This window comes from Marmota flaviventris, chromosome X (genome assembly GCF_047511675.1).
Source record: "Marmota flaviventris isolate mMarFla1 chromosome X, mMarFla1.hap1, whole genome shotgun sequence".
NCBI classification, from domain to species: Eukaryota; Metazoa; Chordata; class Mammalia; order Rodentia; family Sciuridae; genus Marmota; species Marmota flaviventris.
In genome coordinates this window covers 107317471-107335660 of record NC_092518.1, presented here as the reverse complement: position 1 = coordinate 107335660, position 18190 = coordinate 107317471, and the positions used below count along the sequence as shown (strand labels likewise).

Here is an 18190-nt window from a genome sequence, read left to right as displayed (position 1 = left end):
ATATAGTCAGAGGCCCAGGGTGACCCCTTTGCTTTGCCTGATAATGGCGTGGTGAGCCTGCCAGGAAGAAGAGTACACAGGTACACAAGGGCACTCAGAAATGTATACATGAGCCAGCACATCACTCTACCTTCCATGGCAAATTGGACATCCAGGTTGGCTTTTATCCAGACAGGTTTGGACAAAGCATCCAGAAAACAATCTCATGATATTTGGTTTCTGTGTGCAGGATCTCTTGGCAAAAATGTTGCTACTCTCTTGAATGATTTTTATTTTTTCCCATGTATACTTTCTTTTCATTCAACTCTCTTACTCTTGACAATATCCTGTTTAACCCTTATTTTTGTAATTGGTTAGGGTAGAGATATGTGGAAGTCTTTTTTTAATCACAAGTACCTGAAAAGAAAAACTTAGAGGAAGAAAAGGGTTTGGTGTCTCACAGTTTCAGAGGTTCAGTCCATCATTGGCCAATTTCACTGCTCTGGACCCAAGATGAGGGAGAACATCATGACAGAGCTGTGTGGCAGAGGAGAAGGCAGAGGAGGAAGCAGAGCAAACACAGGAAGAGCCAGGGACAAAATATATAATCCTCAAGGCGTGCCTCTAGTGCCCCACCTCCTCTAGCCACGCCCCTCCTTCCCAGAATTATCATCCAGTTAGTCCATTCAAACTAGGATGGACTGTTTAAATTATAGCTCTTGTAATCCAATCATTTCACCTCTGAACATTTCTGCATTAACACAGGAGCTTTTAGAGGACACCTCATATCCAAACCATAACAAAATCCTAAGTAAAGGATTACCAAAACAAATCCAGTGATTCACTGAAAGGATAATACATCAGAAGAAGGTAGAGTTTAATTTAAGACCACAAAAATGGTACATCATCTGGAAATCTATTGCTATAACTCACTATTTTAATACATGAAAGGAGAAAACTATGTGAATATCTTCGTAAATACTAAAAAGGTACTTGATAAAAATTTAACACCTGATGCTGACACTCTTAGTAAGCTAGGAATAATAAATGAACAAAGTATTTCAGGTCATTGGGCACTGTGTCAAATTGAAGAGCCTCTAGGATCATCCTAGCCTATGAAAATCAAAAGAGAATAGGAAAAAATAGAAAAAAAATCTTTGACACTTGTTTTTAATAGATAGCATTTTATCTACATAACTTGGTCTATTATTGCCTTGTCTTTTGTTTGGTTCTTTAGGTCTTTTTCTTCTGTTGTTGTTTTTGTTTTTGTATTAATCTTGTATTTTCAAAGAATGGGAAATATTTATTGCCCTATTTAATGACTCCTTTTGGAGAAAAAGATTTTCACCTTGTTACTTACCCTTTCAATGTTGTGGAATTATTTTTAAATGTACCTCCAGTTCATGAAGGTAACATGTAAATTTCTCACACTATCAGACTACTTTTAATTATATATTGCCTTCATAAATGCAACCATTATGAATTCTGAAACCTTAGCCTGAAGCTATTGAAAATCATCTGCTTAATCATGTCATATTTCACACATCAGCTTTTCATTGCATGGCATCTTTACCTTGGCAACTTAATGTCAATCTCTTATCCAAGCCCTTATACATAAACTGGATGTTAGGACACTGTGGCCCTCAGCCTTCTTGCAGTCCCCATGCCATACAATTGCTGCTATTCTGATAAGTAGAATGCATATTCAGAGTTATTTTTCCCATGTCAGATGGCTTTTGGGGAACAACCTACACAGTATTTCACTCAGTTTTCTTTGTAAACAAGCATAATGCTTGCAAAGTGACTAATAGTGAAGTGAGATGTGCAGTTCTATGACCAGATGACAGAGCCTCTGAAAAAATGATATATGTGGGCCGGGGTTGTAGCTCAGTGGCAGAGCGCTTGCCTTGCATGTATTAGGCACTGGGTTCAATACTCAACACCGCATAAAAATAAATAAAATTCAGGCATGTTGTCCATCTACAACTGCAATTTTTTAAAAATTATATATTAAGGAACATTCCATTAGTATCTATGTGGAGGTGAGGAAGAGAATACAGGAAGATAGAAATCTAGATGAAATTATCCATATCACAAGAGACGTGGTTACATGGCTCAGAGAAAGTGTTCTTCCATATTAATGACTCTTTCTCAACTTCCTTCCCAATATATGCACACCAGCATGACTCCCTATGTCAGCCCCTGGGCTGTATTGCCCAGGACTCCTTCTTCCTTACCCCTGCTAACTGACAGTCTATTCAATTTCCACAGTTCTTCTGAAATGTTGATGAATCATTTTTCCTTCCTATTACACTAGTCTTACTTGTCCCCACTCTAAAGTACCAGGGACTAAGTTCGTGCCCTATACTATGCTATGTTGATTATCAGATGTGATAGACAACAGGCTGCCTGAGAAATGGTACTGATCCACTCTGCTTACTTAGCTGAAGCTCAGCTATCACAGTATCTGAGTGTAGTATCAAGGCTCAGCTCACCAACCCCAGTATAGCCCTTTTTTCCCTATATTTAATTATATGAAAAAAAAAAAGAGTAGGCGTTTAGTACATTGCAGTCAGCCTCCGTGAGAGGAAGTCTAGGATTAGTTGCGACTGTATTTGCCAGTTCCTTTGCATTTGGAGAGCAGCTCAGCTCCGTGGGGTGAAACTTCTGCCTTCTCATAAGCCAAATGTACGTTCCAGGATTATGTTAAAGTGGGCTGCTGTCAGAAAGAAACCTTGCCTTGTTACTCTGAGCAAGGAGCCACATACAAAAATACTCCAACACACTGCCATTCTTATTAAAGTCAGTTGGAATTTTGGACAAGTCTTAAGTATAAATTATAACTTTATTAGTTCATAGAGTTTTCTCAGGAGAAAGTAAATCTAATAAAAATTAGAGGGAACTTATTAAGTGGCTGCCTTGTTGCTGTTTGCTGTGACTGGGGAGAAAAAAGTAATATAAGTGTGGGGTTTGCAGCCAATGCACTTTTTTGTTGTGGACTAGAGAGCAATTCAGAGAGCAAATAGGAGGAGGTGAAAAGGCTATGTATGTCTCATTACCATTTCATTGAGAACTCTTTAATTGATGGCTTTATGTAAGCATTTCCTGCTGCAGAGTTGGAATGATCTTTAACTATTACTGAGAGGGAGAAAGCAGGCTCCAAACCACCATCAGAGGTCACCAGGGCACACTACTTATTTGCAAAATTGTGCAATCACCTTCCGGAGAAGGAATTTTAGGGGAGCTCACCAGGCTTACAGCATATAGAAGGCAGATCCCGTAATTGCCAAGCATACTGTGGGGAAGGAGATGATGGCTTTAAGGGAACTTGTAATTGTTGTTGTGATTATTTATTAATCAAGACTTTTAAATGTTGGCAAGAGAAGCAGAAATCATGTTTGTCTACACACAAATGTGGCCATTGGTATGCTCTCTAACCACCTGACTTTTCCAACACAAGCTACCATGTTCTACTTGGATTTGGGGTTTGATTCTCAACTTGAACTTACCAAACATAATTTAAAAGGAATGCAGCTTAGAATCATAGAGTATTAGTGCTACATGGGGGATAAAAACATTATCTAGTACAGAGGTCTTTAATATGAGATTTTTATTTGGATTTCAGGAAGTCAGTGAGCCCGCCCCCCCTAGAATTACACACATAATTTTGTGTGCATTTGCCCTTTTCAAGGAAGAATGGCTATTTCTTTCACCAGATTCAGAATGAAGTGCTTCCTGACCCAAAAGTGTCAAAGAACCACCAATTCTAGCCACTCTGTCCTCACTTTCCTACCAATTGAGAAAAAACTCCGAGAGATGAAGAATAATTTTCCTGAGCCCACAATGGGTAATTAATGGCAGATCTAAAAGTTGAAGCTTTCTCTGTCTCTTAGCCTAAAACCAATTATTTTGAGCTGTTTTAGAAAGTAGAGGGGCTATGATGATATATTGGGGAGATTGTAAATGGCATTTATTTGTTCCACAAATGTGACCTGAACTAGATTATCTTTGAGATTATTTTTACCTCTGAGATCCTCTTTCCACCCACATTAATGAAGAACAGCATTTCATGGATGATCCCAAAATATTTTCCACTTAGAATTTTTCCCATTTTATGATCAGTATTATCCCTCTCCTCACTGATCTTCTTTGCAATAATGCTTGGTTGAGAATAATATTCAAATGAGTTTTTGTTCCATAAGACTTCTTCAGTTGATGGTTGATAGAAATACATCTCCATAAGGACTGACTGGCTACATAATTTGTGGGCCCCAGTGAAATAGAAATGAAAATATAGAACTTTTTGTCTAAAAAGTATTAAGGGTTTCAAGATGGTGACAGCAGAGCATTAAGCCACTTGTGGAGCTCTTCTACACATGGGCCACCCCTCTGAAGACCACCCTGATCCATCCTATAAATTCGGAAGGAGTAAAGAGCAAAAAGAAGTCAATCTGTGATTTAAAATTGGTCTCATATGGTCCACAAAGTTGGAGAGTTGTGTATTCACACTCATAAAGATTTTTGGCTTATCTGTGCATGTGACCTCATACACACACATGCACATGCACACACAAATCATTTTGACTAAAATTACCATTGTTCCCTTCACCTCATGCCAAAACCCAAAACTAATTAGCTTCATTCTTTTTCATTTTTTGGACTTATTGTGCTGGCATTGTTTAAGCACCTGTTTCCATTATCAGTTTTCATAATTAAATGACAAAAGAAGTACTGATCTCTCCAGGGGCATTTAAAGAGTCAGGTAAAGGCAGGTACTCAAAAGCAGTGGCAGATGACAGACCAACTGAGACCATTTTAAGCTGCCAGAAAGGGGTAAGCAGCTTTGGGATAGGCAGTGAAATGAGCCAGTACACTCAGGCTTAGAACATTATGAGGATAGAAAGCATTATAAATTCAAGAAACAGAAATCTGGGAGTCCAACAGGTAAGCAGGTTTACCAACTGGGAAAATGGGTAGGACTTGGTATATTTTGGCTATACATATTTCAGTGGAGCAGAGATACCCAAGATACCACATTTTGCACTTCCCATTTTAGTGGCATACCAGGGTTCCAAGTTTAATGCACAACATCTGTGCTTCATAGGAATTGATGCCAAATGTTGGGTGATGTCCCATTGGTTAGCTATATGCAGAAACCAAAACATAATGCACACCAAGTGAAATTTATGCTTGCAGAACTCTAAGCAAACTCAGTCTTCTCAGCAAACTAAAAGTCAGTTAGCACAGGAAAAATATAAATTTGGCAAATCAATTTTTATTAGTTGTATGTGTAGTCAGTTATTGTATAAGTGACCCAATACATTTTGTACTCTAGAGAGGTAAGAAAATAGCTTTTCCTGCACTTCTTCTACAAAGGTAGAAAGAAATTATACTACCACAGCTTAATACTGCAGAGAGCTTCTCTTTAGTTTTATAAGCACAGATCCAACCCAAAGTCCAGAATAAAACTTAATATCCATAAACTTATGGTATGTGCCTAATGACAGCATCCATTCACTTTTGCCTCCATATACTTATCCAGTGTACACTGACTGATCACTTTTGAGTAACTAATACTATGCTAGGTGTACCATGCTAGTTGAAAGGCATTTGCCATCAAATTTTAATTCACATCAGAATTCAGTACTAAATGCAATAACCACAAAATTATCAACCAGTGTGAACATGAATCAAATATTTTACAATTTTCTAATGTGCTCTTAACTCTTTGTTTGCAGTGTCTGTTGGATATGAATATGAGACGTGCCCTGACTTTATTCTCTGGGAGCAAAGGACAGTCATTTTACAAGGTTTTGAAATGGATGCTTCTAACCTAGGCGGCTGGTCCTTGAATAAGCATCACATTTTGAATCCTCAAAGTGGTAAGCAGCTTTTTCAACTTGTAGTAATACTGTTTTTCTAATGCTATTTAATATATATTCATTGCACAAAACTTGGAAAACTACAAAAGAAAGAATTCCTTAAGAACACCACATACAGATGACCAAGTTAGTAAATTTCCTTTCAAGTCCTATAATTTGATTTTGAATTAGTGTTAGTATGCAGGAATCAGAATACTCTCATCTTCAGTCTCTCCTTTCTTTGGACTACTTTTCCTGCTGTTACTTCCTCCTACTTTATATTCTAAATGTTAAATGAATCAGGAGAAGGGACCACATGCAGTCCCTGAGCCCCTGCTTCTCCCAAGCAGAATGATTTTGTTACCCTGGTTTTAACTCCTTCATCCACATTACTTTTGCATCCTACTAAGAAAGCAGTCATTGGTATTTCCATCCAGCTTTCGTAAGAACATCTATTTAGAACTTTTCACATGGAGTCATATTCCTTTCCATCTAAAGAGGCAGATTCTGAGCAAACATGTACTGTAGTAAGATGTGTATATCAGGTTATTTTTCCAGAAAGTGAGAATAAGAATGTTTTCAGTTAGCTACACTCTTCCTCCCAGTCATCCTTGTATTCATTCTACCCTTATAAAACAGCTTAGTTATCTTGAAAGGCTAAGAGATCTTTTTTGCAATCATGCCCATGATTTTACCTTCATTTGCACCATAGTCAAATTGGCCACGCTATCCAGCCACATAGGTTGGGAAAGTTTGAATGGCAAAGCTAACCAGACTTGCTTCAAGATATAATGAGACCACTGGTCATAGCCCCAGTGTGAGACACTGAAGGTGAACGAGACCATTGCTGTATGCCTCCATTGTACCTCCTTCCCCTCCTCAAAGAAGAGTCCAAATTCCATTTCCAATTGTTTATTATTTTTTAACAGCAAAGATTCAGGCAGATAGAAAATGTCAACTTTTTTGTTGTCAAAAGGAGAGCCACAGTTCTAAAAGTACAAAAACGAAAGGGCAGATGCCACTTATTAAATTATTAGTTTTTTTGTTTTGATTTGAAAGAGTTTGACATTTTAAGCAGCCGTTTCTTTTCCACTCACTTTTATTGGCATATATGGATTGTCTCTTTCAAATGCCTGTCATTGACATTAAACACAAAGTGGGAAATGACCTCAATGGAACTAGCCCCCAGCTGTGTGCTCCACGTCCTGTATCTTCTTATCATTTGTTTCACACAGACTCTAGAACAGAGGGAAGCCATTCTGAAAGTCGGCTTTAGGGGCCACCTGATTTCAGCCCATGTGTTCCCTCCACCCCTAATTAGTTTTTAGGTAACAGGTACCAGATTACTTCTGAGAGATTTCTAGCAGCTTTATTGAAGTATGGTTTATACACCATAAATTTCACCAATTTTAAGTGTACAGATTTTTAGTAAATCTGTAATTTTGCTACCAGCACCAAAACCCAGTTTTAGAATATTTTATCTCACCAAACAGCTCTCTTATGCTCACACAACCCCACTGAATCTGATTTCTATCTCTACCTTTCTGATAATTTTTCCTGAGAAAGAAACTTTGCTTTTGATAGTTTTTAAAAAAGGAACGTTTGTTCTTTTTATCATCTAATTTGTAAAGGTATTGTGTTTCTAACCAAGAACTGGTCACACTTGCCAGAAACAGATCTGAAGCCAGCTCTGACACTGCTTTTCAGTCTGACCTTGGACATGAACACCCCTTTTAGTATGTTTCTGAAGTCTGAATCCCACCCACAAAGGCAGTCTTAGAAGCAGGAATGATAAGTGTAAGGGAGCAGCTTTGGGAACATCAATTTAGAAAGCAATGCTCTTTCCCCCTCAGGTCAGATGGTCTTTTCTGACTGATTAAGGCAAAGCACTATCTTTCCAAATCCCCCCACTCTCTGTAAAAAGCCTAACTCTTTAGGCACCCTGCTTTTTTGATCTGAGACAGATAGTAGATTAGAAACAAGAATCTATCTTCCTCCAATTTCCTCTCACTGGTTAAAAAGACACCTATAATTAGATTGGATGTCTGCTGCCATTCTATTCTCCAATTTTTCTTTGGCTCCCAAATCATTATGCAGTAGGTAGTTTCCAGTAGGCAGTGTTTTCAGACCATTTGTCATTTCAGTTGCAGCAATTATATTTACCTGACAATTAACCATTGGTTGTGGAGAATTGTTTCCAAATATTATGCCCAATAGATAGATAGATCCTACTTTCACTGAGATAAAAACACTAAGAACATGAGTTTTTCAACATCATTCCCTCAAAATATACCCTGTTAGTGATTATAGAGAATGCATATTCATTCCCTTCAAGAATACTTAGTTATTTTTTAAATTATGAGAAAATGTGCACATGAATCATCTACTTACAGAGCTTAGCTACTTGTTTAGTATTTTTTAATCAAACATATTCCCCAGTGTTTCCTACAAACTGAGTGTTAAAAATTATTAGAAAGAACAGTTCAGGGTACTTAACTGGGCATTGTCATCTGTCTGAAATGGGTAAAGAATTTCCTTTAACTTAGCCTCCAAGATAGACCAGTAGTTTGTCGACAAATGCTTTTACTGGGAGAGGAAGTAAACTGACATTGATCACACTGGCATATCTCCCAGTTTGTGTTTATATCCTCTCAGTCAAGTAGTAGGAAAAATATGTATTGTGTCCCTTGTTGTTCATAAGTCTGAAAAATGGTTTCTTCTTTGAAATCAGCATAAAGCACCACCCACTGGCTTCCAAGGGGAATTTTTATTTCAGACTTATTTATAAGCTTCAAAAGAAGTTCTGAGCAAGGTAGCAGGAGGGTATGAATAGTGTGTTTAAAAGTGTGCTTACCTTATTACACAACACACTTAGCTTTTAGGCAAAGAAAAGGAAAGCTTAGGAGGGGAAATGTGCAGTAGGCCCCATCCAGTGGAGTTTCATTGTTGACTATAAACAAGACACCCAATCCTTAGCAGGAAGTTGGCCTTCATATAAATAATATGTGTTGTCCTAGGATCATTTGATTCTGTTTTCAAAATGAGCATGTGTGACAGAATAAACTGGAAGGGAGGCAGCAGTAATTGATCAAGATTTCAAGGAACATAAACAAAATATTTTCAGAGCAACCTTTTGCAGAAGAATTGGTGTTAAATCATTGTTGCTAGATGGTATGGCCTGGTTCTATGTAATGGAAGGTTAAACAGATTCTTGAAACAACAAAAACACCCTTCAAAATGATCTATTTTTCCAGGGCAATACAAAAGGGGTTTGCCCATTTTCGTTTTGATTGCTTCAGCTTTAAACAGGAATGGTAATTTCAGTACATGGGCACTTTAGTACCTGGCATGAAAGCAAGACATCAATTGTTGAGATGTAATCAGAAAGTACATTGCCTTATGTTTTATTTCCTTTAATCATTCTTCTTTTTTGATGGAGTACTAGGCTTTCTAATCGAAAAGGGGAGTTTTAGAATTGCAGGCTTAGAAGAATGTGTTAGAATAGCCATCTTTAGTTTTTAAATTGCCAGGAGCCTGGTAATAGCATGTCATTTTGAGGGTAATTGTTAACTATACCGTTATATTGATATAAAAAAAATGGAGATCTACCTGTGAAAATAGATGTTAATAGCAAATATGGTATTTCCAAGCCAATAATTGAAAAGATTTTTGAATAATATACCTTATAGTGCATTGCTAAAATACTAAAATTCTAAACAGTGGTTTCCTCATTTATTAAAGAACATATCATAGTCTCATTGATAGGATATTCAGTTAGCAATCATTAGGAGATTTCAACAATGTTGTGCATCTGTCATTCCAATTCTCATTCACTTACTCCTGTTCATTTAAATTGCAATATTGATCACAATGCAATTAAATGTTTTTTGGGAAATGAAATTCAATCCTATTAGTCTTACTTAATTAACTATTCTAAATAGTGAGAAGTTTCCTTAGTAACTAACAAGTTATTAATAAAATAATAAGAAATTAGTGGTCCTCAAGATATCTCTTAGTTCTATAATAAAAGAGCAGTTTGTTAGGGTATAAATTCACAGCTGCTTTTGCCAATCAGATGTTGAAAAGTAGCTAGAAATCACCCTGGGAGGGAAAGTAAAGTTACTGAAATTTGAAATACAAAGACCATATGATAGAGAGGATTTTTGTTTCCTGGAAGGCCCCTTCCAAGTATATATTGGTGCCATGGTACGCATGCTTTGCCCTCTTATTTTTACCAGCAATGTTTCTACTTCACAGTGATCAACAGCTTCTGTCATAGGTCTGTGGAACAAAAAAAGTTGGGGGGAAAAACTGAGGAAGAAATTTCAGGAAATGTTTAGGGAGAGTAACAGGCACTCTGAGGAGATAGATATCAGGCAGCAAGGGAGAAAAAAATAGGGCTCTACAGTATAACTGCATTCATTTATTTGCTGTCAGTTACGTTGGTCTGACACATTGGCATACCTTCTCACAACATGGATGTTTTACCTGCCCTGGCTCATTCTGGGCTGACTTAAGCTATTTAGCACAGCAGTACTTGTTCTTTGGATTTTCTGCCCAGGCTCAGCGGGTTTGCAAAATCATTGGGATTTGGACAAGGAAACTACAAGAGACTCAAAGCCTATTTTCAACATTTACTGAGCACTTATAATGACTTGGCCACAGGGATTGGCACTAAAATACAGACAGGAGTAAGACAGAGGGTCTGTCTTCAAGGAGCTCATTCATGTTCTAATGGGGAAAATAGAGAAGTAATGAAAACTGTATCATACAATGTGGTAAGTGTTATAATAGAGCTACAGAAAACAACCTATGGGCGCACAGAGGAGGGAGTGACTAACTCTGCCTGGATGGAGCACTGGGGCAGATTTGAGCTGAGCTTTGAAGGAAGTAGAAGTTCCCACAAGCAGCCAGGCATGATGGTCCATGCCTGTAATTCCAGTGGCATGGCAGGCTGAGGCAGAAAAATTACGAGTTCAAGGTCAGCCTCAGCAACTTAGCAAGTCCCCAAGCAACTCAGTGAGACCCTGTCTCTAAATAAAATACAAAATAGGGCTGGGGATGGGGCTTAGTGGTAGAGTGGCCCTGAGTTCAATCCCTGGTACCAAAAAAAAAAAGTCCCCCAAGCAGAGAAGATGAGGGGGACATTCAGGATAAAGGGATAAAGGGAATGACATGTACAAAAGCAGGAAGGAAAGGAAATGTATGGATGTAACTGTAAATAGTTTGCTATGACTGAATCTGAAGATACAAATGAGAGTGTAATGAGAGAAGAGCCTGAAGAAGTAGACAAGGGCCAAACCATGAAGGACTTTGTATGCCTTAACAGTAAGGACTGTGCCCCTTATCCTGGAGGGGATATGGAACTATTGAAAGTTTTGAAGCCACAGACTGAAATAATCTCTATGACAGTAGTGTAAAGAATAGTTTGGAAATGGAGACCAGGAAACCAAGAAGTTAAGAAAAATTGAACTAAAGCCCTAATAGTTGGAATGGGGAAGAAAAAAATAACTTTAATACATTTTAGATGATAAGCTCCATGGGAGTTAGTAATTAATTAGGTTTGGAGAGTGAGAGGAAAAAATGAGTCATGGTGATGCTCAGATTTCTAATTTAAGTAACTACATGACAGAAATACCACTCATAGATTTGTAAGGAACATGAGAAGAAGAGCAGGATTTAGTAGGGGCTACAGAAAAATAATGAGTTCAGTTTGAAACTTTTCAAGTTTGAGGTACCTGTGGGGCATCCAAATAAAGAGATCTAGTAGGAAATTGCATTCCAGTTAATAACTCTGGACAGGAGAAATTTGGGACATACAGAGATGAGAGTTAAAACTCTGGGTATGGATGAGATTGCCCAAACAAAATGACTGCAAAACATTTTCATAAGTCAGTATCTCTATTTCCTGCACTGATGATAGTGAGATATGGTCTAAAAGAGTGGAAAATTCAAGTCCCTTTCATGTATCTTTGAAGTGCATTCTAGCAGTAGAATTTCTTTCCTTTTTCACAAAAGTAGATTACCTTCCTGATTGTGTTTTGCTGAGGTTAATATTAAAATTGACTGATATTCTCCTTTCAAAAACCAGTTGCATAGTGAAGGTAATTTGAAATCAGACAGGTGTGTGCCAGCATCAGTAGAAAGCTGGCCAGAGATGAAAAATTAGCCATAGATGATGCACAAAGCCCACAGTGAACAGGCAATCACTAAAAGTTAGTCATTGAATGCCTTATTGAGGTATTCAGAATCAGCATTAAAGGGTCTCATTGTATTTCTCCACTTCACAGATAGACAAACTGAGATGCATTGTTGTAGTTATGCAGTTAAACAAAACCAAGGCAATTTGTTTCACTCTCAGATTTTTTTTTTTTATGCCAGGCCAAAGCTCCTTCCTGTTTTGAACAATGAGAGAGGAATTTAAATGTAGCTGAAATTATTTTGTGGTAATTGTTTTCTTTTTAATTTTTTTCCTTGTGTCTAGGAATCATACATAAAGGAAATGGAGAAAATATGTTCATTTCCCAGCAGCCCCCAGTCATATCAACCATAATGGGTAATGGACACCAAAGGAGTGTAGCTTGCACCAACTGCAATGGTCCAGCCCACAACAACAAACTCTTTGCTCCTGTTGCCTTAGCTTCTGGCCCTGATGGCAGTGTGTATGTTGGTGACTTCAATTTTGTAAGGCGAATATTTCCCTCGGGAAACTCCGTTAGTATTTTGGAATTAAGGTAAGTCTCCTCTAATCTCTATGTTTGCTTAGCGGATAAAGGAAAAAGCAAGACTAAGATAACATGAAGAGACAAAATATTGCCAGAAGGAGCAGAAAATGCAGTTGCCTGTATTGTAGCACTGAGTTAAGATGCAGGAATAGGAACAATAGACAACGTGCCCACTCCTCCTATTTGAAGGAACCTTTGAGCACTGCTTTGAAGAACCAGGAAGTGTTGACATACCTGTATGTGGTGCCTTTCCTATGTACTCTGCTGTCACTGACATTGATCTCAATACTTTCAAGTGGTCAGGTAAGTCACCGACCCACATTGCTGATTCCTATGAAGACTAATAAAAATATCTATTCCATTTTGACAAGTAGAGGTATCACCATGTCCAAAAGCTAAACTTTCTAAATTCTCTGGGTCCAATCTTTTGAAGTGGTCCTTTAATAAAGAATGAAATGGTAGTCTGTTTTTTTCATGGCCTGATAAGGAAAGAACTAGGTTTTTATCTTTAAAAGCTCAACTCCACGATGAGCAAAGCATTCACCCTTAGATTTCTTGAGACTAAAAAGAATTTTGACACCTTTTGTAAGGAATTCATACCTTTTGATGTTCTGTATCCTCAACTTTACATAAAGATTACAACTAAGTAGACCGTGGCCTAATCGTCTTATTTTTACCTTTTCTGAGGCTATAAGACACAATATATGTCTTTTAGAGTCTAAGAAAAGAGAAGCATATACCCCCATCTTGTTAGGGATAAACAAATCTGATTCCTCTCCCTGGGTAAATTGGTAGAGCTTTCCTTCTAATTGATTATGACTGCTCTATCACTGATTTTTGCCTCTGGAAATTTAAACTAACAGTTTCTCAATATTCCAGAAGATTTTGATGCTATCTTATGAACTATACCATCAAACAATTTTTACCTCAGACATCTCCTCAATTACCTCCAAAATAGTGACTGGGAAGGCAGACCCATCAATAGAGCAACTTGTATGTACAGAGAACTGTGAAGGCCTGTCAAAATACATGAGAAGCCGCCGGTCATTTTCATTTAATACTTATGTTCACGCTAGCATGGAAATTTGAATTTATAAGGATATTCCTTGATATTTTTCAGATTCTTATGCTTGCTAAGAAACCTACCTCCCTTTTCTCAGACTGAGTTATTCCTTCACACCTAGCTGGGGAAATCTTCTAGTCCCAAGCTCCCATCCATTTTTCACATTAATTCACTCCAGTTTTAATACATTTCTTAATTATAATTGCAAACGCTGTCATAGGGAAGAAAGCTGTTAAATCCCTTGGCTAATAAAAATAGACTGTAAAGTTAAGACTTCATAAAGACAAAGCACATCAAGAGAGTATAGAGAAGTATTAATTCATAGTGCCCTACCCTAATCAAGGGTTCAATTACCTCAAGATGTCCTAGGGACTTGTCATTTCCAATTCTTTGGGCACCTACTTACTGGAAAGTCAACAGGAAGGCCAAAATAATTGTATGACTGGATATGGAAATGATTTGTACAACGTTCTACATTGTTTTGAAAACCCGGTGGGTGTTCTGTCTACATGATTCCAAACATGGATGGGCGCACTGAACAATTCATTCAACATCTGAACATTTCCAGTCATGCAGATATTGGTTGTCAGATAGACAAAGACTTTGTCTTACTGAGCTTAAATAACTCACCCTACAAAGCCTTTATATCTAGTCCTTATGTAGCTAACTCCTCAAAGGAAAGATATTAAAATTAAAGATAGTAAAATATAAAAAAATAATACAAAGAAGCCCCAGCTAAGTTTAGTCTTTCCTTTGTAATTTAAATGTAAATTTATATAAGGTGGAGCAATTGTCATTCATTGATGAGATTCTCTCTTGGTCAAGGATCCTTAACAGTTCACAAATTTGCATTTTAGTCCTTATGACCTTCAACACAAAGTCATTTAAAGTATGAAATAGAATATCTTGAACCTTAATTGTAAAGTTATTTTCTCAGTATAAAGAAAAATTAGTTTCTGACTGAAGTCTTGTCTAATGCCTCTATGCATTCTTACTCTACAACACTGTTTTCTCTCATTGTCACAGATCTTCAAATACATAGGCATGTACACACCACAAACTCCTACATGAAAGACCTCTCACTTAGCATAAGTCTCATTAGCTGGTTTTTTGAATTAGGATCTTTTAAAGAAGTTTATTTTGTTGTTGTTGTTGTTGTTGTTGTTGTTAGTCTCAGACTTCTTTGAGAATCTATTTAAGGATATAGGCCCTTTCAGAAAATACACATCACCCAAAATCGCACATAATGATTTACAGGGTTGTGTTATTCCCTCCCTTGAATCCCCACCCAAGTGCTGTCATAGTTAAGATATCCTGCAGTAAGTTCAAGGAGAAAAGCAATTCTCCCTTCTCTATTCCAACATTCCTGTGATTGGCCATGAGAGAAAAAAGCTGATTGAATATGTGTGATCATTTTGACCTAACTGACAGGTAACTCCCTATTTGACTATAATCAAAACCATCAAACTAGTTTATGTCAGCATACATTAGTTGTCATGTTTGCCCAGAAACTAATATAGTTCTTATTAGATTCACTGTTTTTTTAAAGCATGTATCCTGATCAGTAGCTTATATGTGTACACTGAATCTTTCATATATTGGTGGATTTATATATTTGCTTTATAATATTTTCAGATTTGTTTCCTAGGGAGAAATAAGTTGATTTAATAAGACCATGATATCTTAAGAACCTTAATACTTATTTAGTTTCTATTGTGTTTAGGTAAAAACTTCATTCTGTACCAGTTTTGTTGTTGTTATTAAAATCAGTTAATTTGAATGCTCCCTGCCCCATGCACATTAGTCATTTTACTTGATTGAATCATCTGTTTCCTTGGAAACACATACTAATAGAGTCATTGTATTGTTGCTTATATTCAAAGTTGTAAATGGAAGGACAATATTATTAACAGGTTATAACAAAAAAAGGATAGAGAACTTTCTAGATCTTGACCCTTGTCAGATTATATATTATGAAACTTAATTACTCCGTCTTCTATTTCCTTATCCATAAAATTGAATTCAGGTTTATAGTTCAGTGTCTTCTTACATGTCTCATATGGTTTCACTTGTATCGGTTTCACTTGTACTGAGATGCACAGATGGGTAGTTCTCAACCCAATGTTCGATGATATTTTGGGAGGACATAAAGTTTGGTTCTAATGGATTCCCTGTCATATTTCCTTCTCTGCTATCTTTTTATTCAATATTTTGGCCACATTGAACAATTACAGATGCCCCTTGACATTTCAAAAATTAGAAGACTAGATTCTTCCATCCTCAACCCTGCCAATTCAAAGTATCCCCAATTAAGCTTCTTTCACCTGACCTAAGAAATAATTCAATATTTGTTGGTTGGTTGCCATTCATTTATTTCCTCTAGTTGGTCACTCACTAGCTGAACAAGGAAGGAAAGGAAAAGTCAATGATATAATTATCATTAGAAATCTGCCTAGAGAAACAATATTTTATGTTATTTAAGCCTATAATAACCCTTTGGCTGTTTCCAGCAGATTTTATCCATAAATATACAACTTAGTGCTTTAATACACATCTTAATGCTTCCTTTCAGTGTAGGTGTTTCAGCCAGCTTTTTCTTTGTTGCTGTTGACCAAAAGACCTACAAGAACAATTTTAAGGAGGAAAAACTTATTTGAGGGTTCACAATTTAGAGGTCTCACTCCATAGGTGGCTGACTCTATACCTTAGGGCCAGGGATGAAACAGAACATCATGGCAGAATAGTGTGACAAGGGAAGTAGCTCACATGAAGATCAGAAAGTAGAAAGAGAGTTGACTCACCAGATACAAAATATATCCTCCAGAGGCACTCTTCCAGCGACCCACTTTCCCCTGCCACACCCTACCAGACTTCAGTCACCACCTAGTCAATCCCTATTAGGCGATTAATTCACTGATTAGGTTAAGGCTCTTATAACCCAATCATTTCACCTCTAAACCATCCTACATTGTTTCAAATGTGAGCTTTTTGGGGACACCTCATGTCCAAACCATAACAGTGGGATATAGAATAAGATAATAAAGAAGCTTATAAAATCATGCAATTAAACCTAAAGAAGTTTCAAAAACACATTTTCTGAAGACTTTTAAAGATAGATTCTTTATTCTGTGCAATAGTTCAGGTCTTGGTTTCCCTAAGGGATTTGCTTCTCATGTTAAAACTTTACACACACACACACACACACACATTTCTTTTTTTTTTAATTTTTTATTGTTGGCTGTTCAAAACATTACATAGTTCTTGATATATCATATTTCACACTTTGATTCAAGTGGGTTATGAGCTCCCATTTTTACCCCATATACAGATTGCAGAATCACATCAGTTACACATCCATTGATTTACATATTGCCATACTAGTGTCTGTTGTGTTCTGCTGCCTTTCCTATCCTCTACTATCCCCCCTCCCCTCCCCTCCCCTCCCCTCTTCTCTCTCTGCCCCCTCTACTGACATTCATTTGTCCCCCTTGTATTATTTTTCCCTTTCCCCTCACTTCCTCTTGTATGTACTTTTGTATAACTCTGAGGGTCTCCTTCCATTTCCATGCAATTTCCCTTCTCTCTCCCTTTCCCTCCCACCTCTCATCCCTGTTTAATGTTAATCTTCTTCTCATGCTCTTCGACCCTACTCTGTTCTTAGTTACTCTCCTTATATCAAAGAAGACATTTGGCATTTGTTTTTTAGGGATTGGCTAGCTTCACTTAGCATAATCTGCTCTAATGCCATCCATTTCCCTGTAAATTCTATGATTTTGTCATTTTTTAATGCAGAGTAATACTCCATTGTGTATAAATGCCACATTTTTTTTATCCATTCATCTATTGAAGGGCATATAGGTTGGTTCCACAGTCTTGCTATTGTGAATTGTGCTGCTATGAACATCGATGTAGCAGTGTCCCTGTAGCATGCTCTTTTTAGGTCTTTAGGGAATAGACCCAGAAGGGGAATAGCTGGGTCAAATGGTGGCTCCATTCCCAGCTTTCCAAGAAATCTCCATACTGCTTTCCAAATTGGCTGCACCAATTTGCAGTCCCACCAGCAATGTACAAGTGTGCCCTTTTCCCCACATCCTCGCCAGCACTTGTTGTTGTTTGACTTCATAATGGCTGCCAATCTAACTGGAGTGAGATGGTATCTTAGGGTGGTTTTGATTTGCATTTCTCTGACTGCTAGAGATGGTGAGCATTTTTTCATGTGCTTGTTGATTGATTGTATGTCCTCCTCTGAGAAGTGTCTGTTCAGGTCCTTGGCCCATTTGTTGATTGGGTTGTTTGTTCTCTTATTGTCTAATTTTTTGAGTTCTTTGTATACTCTGGATATTAGGGCTCTATCTGAAGTGTGAGGAGTAAAGATTTGTTCCCAGGATGTAGGCTCTCTATTTACCTCTCTTATTGTTTCTTTTGCTGAGAAAAAACTTTTTAGTTTGAGTAAGTCCCATTTGTTGATTCTAGTTATTAACTTTTGTGCTATGGGTGTCCTATTGAGGAATTTGGAGCCCGACCCCAGCGAATGTAGATCGTAGCCAACTTTTTCTTCTATC

General features: G+C 37.4%; 1 protein-coding gene across 3 annotated transcripts in view; it reads left to right on the top strand.

The window, feature by feature from the left end:
* The window catches only part of Tenm1 (teneurin transmembrane protein 1), a 556402-nt gene that overhangs the window by 434618 nt on the left and 103594 nt on the right, over positions 1 to 18190 (top strand). For all 3 annotated transcript variants that reach the window (XM_027931186.3, XM_027931196.3, XM_027931177.3), the window contains exons 19-20: positions 5718 to 5861; positions 12325 to 12574. In XM_027931186.3, the coding sequence (XP_027786987.1) occupies positions 5718 to 5861; positions 12325 to 12574 (394 nt within the window). The remainder of the gene's footprint in view (positions 1 to 5717; positions 5862 to 12324; positions 12575 to 18190) is intronic.